Raw genomic sequence first — 6,000 nt, 5'->3', positions numbered from 1 at the left:
GAACTGACCCTATTCTAGAAAACAAATCCGAATATGGATGGGCACATGGGAATTGAGTGTATTTGTGTGTGAGAGAGACAGAGATGTTCAGACAAGTTTAAACATTTGAAAATGAGGATTCTGTACATAGCAACAGAAAATGCAATAGATTTTGGAATGTAGGCGGAGTTTAAAGAATCAAATATAGAATACAAAAGCATAGCAATATTTATGAAATGTTATCATGATGACTCATTATTTAATTGATGTCGATTAGTTCAAGTGAAATAGCCTATCATACCAGGAGAGATGTGGCTCCGTTCCTCCGTTCACAAAGATCACTTTTAGGTAGAAAAAACATAGAAATCTTTTACATGTCAAATGGTCCAGCTATTGCATTAGAATTTTCAAGCCTATTGAATTGAGTAGACAGAGAGACAGGCAGGCAGGCAGGCAGAGAGAGGGAGGGAGGGAGGGAGGGAGGGGGAGAGAGAGGGGGGAGGGGAGCGAGAGGGGGGGAGGGAGAGAGAGAGAGAGAGAGAGAAGTATGTCAGTCTAGCTAATCTCAGATCTTCAAATCTAAGGGGGACCACAATCTACCAGAACAGCACAGTCCAAAGGCACAAAAAGCAGCAGGGCGCAACATACAATGAGCTTGACAGCAGGGATCTGACTTGCATTGTGCTTCTGACCCACAGTCACACTGCTCTTCCTTTCAACTATTTTGTTACCACAAGATTCAAATGTAAATGTTGTGTTAGTGTCTGGTGGGACAAATAAACAGTCAGTGTTTCTATAGTGGAAATAATCCTTGTAACTACAGTTATTAAATTTATCAGTCTCTACTGCATAGGGTGCCATAATGCATTCACTGTTTTCACAAGGACAAAATTGCCCATCATACTGCATTCCAAGAACGTGTCCCAGTTCATGGGTAAATATGACAGACATATAAACCAAACTGGGAGTTCTACAGGATTCCCTTTATGGTGGAGAATGGGGAGGGAGCAGGGGTGAAATGCTCCCGGTTCGGACCGGCTCGGGCGAGTAGGTAGCGATGATGGCCGGTGGTTCGGAGAACCGGTAGCAAAGGCAGCTGGAGGCTCCACCCACCCGCCCCATTCCCCGGACTCGGAGAATGCACCATTCCCGGACTCCTACTGCTCACCTTTCTCCCGCGGCTGGCTGTCAGGGAAGGCAAACAACTGAAAGGTAGCGGAGTCCCTCACTCTCCTTCTTGAATGAGCTGCTCTGGTCCACGCACCAGCTGTGCAAGCACACATCATTTATTTAATTCAGCTGCAGGTTGGGTGTGCGCTTGCGAGCCGGCGCGTGCATCAGAGTGGCTCATTCAAGAAGGAGAGTGAGCAACTCCGCTACCTTTCGGGCGCTTGCCTTCCCTGACAGCCAGCCGTGGGAGAAAGGTGAGCAGTAGGAGTCTGGGAATGGTGCATTCCCCAACTCCGGGGTATTGGGCAGGTGGGCGGAGCCATGTGGCGAAGGGCGAGCAGGCAGCGGTTCTGCAGCAAGGCCGGAGTTGTGGAATGGTGCATTCTCTGACTCCTACTGCTCACCTGTCTCCCGCGGCTGGCTGTCAGGGAAGACAAGCGCCTGAAAGGTACCAGTGTCGCTCCACATGCCGGCTGCACAAGTGCACATCCAACCTGCCACTGAATTAAATAAACTGTGTGCTTGCGTAGCCGGCGCGTGGACCAGAGCGGCTCATTCAAGAAGGAGAGTGAGTGACTCCGCTACCTTTCGGGCACTTGCCTTCCCTGACAGCCAGCTGTGGGAGAAAGGTGAGTCCCGGGAATGGGGCGGGTGGGCGGAGCCGCGGGAGAAAGAAATTTAAAAAGTTTTCCTACCGGGTTCTGTGGGCGTGGCTTGTTGGAAGGAGGTCTTGTGACTGAGTGGGCGTGGCTGTGAGTGACATCGAGTTGGCCACACCCACTCAGTCACAGGACACCCCCCCACCAAGCCACGCCCACACAACTGATAGGGAAAAAATTTTGATTTCACCCCTGGGAGGGAGCCACACTGGGGCTGTCCTCATGACTCTTTGTCCGGTGAGTTTGAGTACGTTTTTTGAATAACTATCTAGGGCAAGTGCCCTACAGGTATCCTGAGAAGGGAGGAAGAAGAAAGGAAGAATCAACATGGCTTTCTTTGTCGAGGTACCATTAAAACTTGATTGATTCTTGGTTCTGGGTAAGAGCCAAAAGACGACTTGGTGGTAAATGAATGAAGGGAACCCTCTACCAGATTAAGAGCAGCAGGAGAGGGAGCCTATGAGAGTCGGTTTATATGAAGGTGTTGTTCTCTTTGTCTGTCTGTCTGTCTGTCTCTGCATGTGTGTGTGTGTTTTGCAGTGTGTGAGGAAGTGGTAGATGGGTACACTGATGACACTGAGACCTACTGTTTCCAGTGGGGTGAAAACCTAAACAACCTTTTATTTAAAATCGATCAATCATAGTAGAACTGATGAGAACAGTTGTAACTGAATAACACAGGACCATGATGGAAATGTCTTTCTCCAATAGTCATTGAGTGGCTTCACAATACTGTACATCCATAATAAGTTCATCATTAATCTTAACAGGGCAGAATTAGAGAAGGGTCGGTGTGCAGTGCTGTGTTGGCAGCCCATATTCTCTATCATCAACAATGCCTCTTGATCTTTCTTTGACATCCAATCTACTGTTGGTATAGCTGGCTATTGCTTGAGGTATCTTCAGTTCAGATGCTTCCTTTTCAAGCCTATCCTGGGGAGTTATTTTTCATTACAAATCAGAGATTTACTCAACTCATTCTCACAGAATGTATCACAAGGTTTCTTCACCTTCAAAGAAGCCAAATTTTTCAAAAGGAAATGTGTCGGGAAGACATCTTTTAAACATTGAAATTTCAAATTTCTTTGTTTTTCAGTTTGTCTATTAATTCCTGTCCTTATACTGGATGTGTTGTTCATTCTTAACAAGGGTGTATTACACTGGTGTTCCTTCATCATTTATTTTATTATTTATTTATTAATTTTATTTCTATACCGCCCTTCTCCCGAAGGACTCAGGGCGGTGTACAGCCTGATTAAAAGCACAAGACAAACAGAATTTAAAATAAATTTACCTTTCTAACACAGACTCTTCCCTGAAATTTTCCAAATAGGTTTCTCAGTCTACCTTTGAACCAGATAATCAGGCCAGAAGAAACAACTATGAGACAAAAGACACAGAATATTCCAACTGTAGCTGAGATTTTCGTATTAGCTTTAGCCTGTACTGAAACTGTAATTGGCCCACTGTCTATGCTACCTCCATAGCCTTTATTTCTACAGTCTGGAGGGGCCCACCCAACATCACAGTGACAGTGTTTGAGAGTATTACAAATTCCCCGATTGTGGCACATTGTGACATTGCAGTCGTATTTCAGAATGGACACATTGAGACAACTACCCTCAATGCACAACATGTTATTGCCACAAGGAGTACCATCCCTCACTGCTCCAATATCATTTACTTTCATCCCAGTGTGGTAGTCAGTGCCCCAGCATTGATTAACTCCGGTGGAAGTATGAATTATTGTAGTGTGATCCTCCAAAGAAGGCATTTGTGTATTTTCACACTGGATACGGCCACACAGGCTATCCCCAGTATCACATTTCTTGTAAATTCCATGTTTAAGGCCACAGTTGCCAAAGCGATCACCTTTATTATTCACTTCTATGAAGCAAACTTCAGAAGCGACTTTTGATCCACTACCAAATACCATTTTGCACTGCATATCATGAGTCGTGCAGTTCCCATGATAACAATGCACGCCATCATTGCATACGGTGCCATCTTGCACATGCACATCTTCTGGACAGTGCTCTGAGGTCCCATTGCAATATTCAGGGAGATCACAACTGCTAATCTTCTCTCTGCAAACAGTTCCACGTTGACGATACTGGCAGTTAGCACAGCACAGTCCAAAGGCACAAACAGCCGCAGGACGCAACATACAATTAGCTTGACAGCAGGGATTTGCCTTGCATTGTGTTTCTGACCCACAGTCACACTGCTCTCCCTTTTCCACTCTTTTGTTACCACAGGATTCAAATTTAAATGTTGTGTTAGTGTCTGGTGGGACAAATAAACACCTAGTGTTTCTATAGTGGAAATAATCCTTATAACTGCAGTTACTAAATTTATCAGTCTCTGCTGCATAGGGTGCCATAATGCATTCACTCTTTCCACAATGACAATATCCTTCATCATGTTCCATTCCAAGAGTGTGACCCAATTCATGGGCAAATATTTCAGAAAACAAAAACAAACTGGAAGTTCTATATGATTCGATAGCACTTGCCCAGTGACTGCTACATATAGTTCCAACATAAGTAAGTCCTACTGTTATTCCAAAATGCTTATATGCAAATAAGTGAGCGACATCATTTTTTAAAATTTTAAGCAGATGATTTCTTCTCCAAATATTAAACAATGAAAGTGTGCTACCTGCTACAGAGGTAATGTTTATGGGGTTGTTTTGTGACCAGATCACTAAGCCTGTTATTGACAGATGAACAGAAAGTGGGTCATAGAATGAATTTGCAGTGTGGACAATATCTAGAACTCGCATCGTAATAAAAGATTCATTTCTGTGAAACTTCAAATATCGTTCATGATCAATCACAATTGCTACCTTAACATATCTCGTATGTGGCCACCAGGATTTTCCAAAAACGTCTTTGTTTCCAAGATTCTGTGTTTCAGGAATTATGTCCTGTTGATGGCTGTGCTCTTCCTCTCCTACTCCACAAGCCATTCGGAGAGCCCCTTCCTCTACTTCTAACCGAAACACCACGTGTTGAAAGGTAGAAGATTCCTGGACTGGTTCAATTTCATAGGTCTTATTTTCCATTTGCAGGAGACCTCTCAGTCCTCCTGAACATGTACTGAGGGTGACTCGAGAAGAGGACTTTCTCCGTATAAATCCATGGTAGAAACAGTCATCTTTGATAAAAGGATGATCCACCTGGAGATCTCCTGCTGTATCATAGGTGAAGACAGGAAAGGCCTTTGGGATGAAGTTCCTTCTTTGCCTGAGGAACACCACCTGGGGATTTCCTTCAATGTGCAGGAGGTAGCTCACATGCTGGGGTTCTTCTTGGCCATACTTGGGCGACAGCTTCCTCGGGATGATGACGTTGTAAGAGGCATATCTGAAGCCCTGAGGAGGTGCCTGTCTACAATCTGCATTTTGGATGATCTTCAGCAATATCATACTCAACAATGCCACACAGGCACTCATTTTCACAGAATGTGGGTAGGAACTGACCCTATTCTAGAAAACAAATCCGAATATGGATGGGCACATGGGAATTGAGTGTATTTGTGTGTGAGAGAGACAGAGATGTTCAGACAGGCTTAAACATTTGAAAATGAGGATTCTGTACATAGCAACAGAAAATGCAATAGATTTTGGAATGTAGGCGGAGTTTAAAGAATCAAATATAGAATACAAAAGCATAGCAATATTTATGAAATGTTATTATGATGACTCATTATTTAATTGATGTCTATTAGTTCAAGTGAAATAGGTAGAAAAATATAGAAACCTTTTACGTGTCAAATGGCCCAGCCTTTGCATTAGAATTTTCAAGGCTATTGAATTGAGTAGACAGAGAGACAGACAGGCAGGCAGGCAGAGAGAGGGAGGGAGGGAGGGAGGGAGAGAGATGGAGAGAGGGGGGAGGGGGAGAGAGAGAGAGAGAGGGAGAGAGAGAGAGAGAGAGAGAGAGAGAAGTATGTCAGTCTACCTAATCTTAGATCTTCAAATATAAGAGGGGACCACAATCTACCATCACATCACTGAAATTTCATTCAAGATTTCAGAGCTTTAAACAGAATCTTTGTGTAGGGCAAGTTATCTGAATTTATTACCAATCTCTTGTTGATAGGAAGTAATGATGCTTGGAATGATTGAAGTAAGCAACAGAAGGTTTTGGAATAGATGTTGTAAGGTGACTACAGAAAACAATTCCAA

The 6,000-nt window shown here is 43.9% G+C and overlaps 1 protein-coding gene across 2 annotated transcripts; it reads right to left on the bottom strand.

Annotated features, from left to right (window-relative positions):
• Positions 1-2,397: 2,397 nt before the first annotated feature.
• Positions 2,398-5,377, bottom strand: LOC148116440 (disintegrin and metalloproteinase domain-containing protein 20-like). 2 transcript variants are annotated; one of them, XM_087891298.1, is made up of 2 exons: positions 3,103-5,377; positions 2,398-2,741 (listed from the first exon to the last, which is right to left on the bottom strand). In XM_087891298.1, the coding sequence occupies exons 1-2, from the start codon at positions 5,263-5,265 to the stop codon at positions 2,586-2,588; spliced, it is 2,319 nt and encodes a 772-aa protein (XP_087747424.1). In that variant the 5' UTR covers positions 5,266-5,377; the 3' UTR covers positions 2,398-2,585. The 2 variants fall into 2 exon arrangements, with proteins under 2 accessions (XP_087747424.1, XP_087747427.1); XM_087891301.1 differs by lacking the exon at positions 2,398-2,741 and having other exon boundaries at positions 3,129-3,188; positions 4,657-5,258.
• Between the last annotated feature and the right edge of the window lie 623 nt (positions 5,378-6,000).

This window comes from Pantherophis guttatus, chromosome 1 (assembly GCF_059756535.1).
Source record: "Pantherophis guttatus breed Tessera chromosome 1, ASM5975653v1, whole genome shotgun sequence".
Classification (NCBI taxonomy): Eukaryota; Metazoa; Chordata; class Lepidosauria; order Squamata; family Colubridae; genus Pantherophis; species Pantherophis guttatus.
This window is presented reverse-complemented; position numbering and strand designations above follow the sequence as displayed.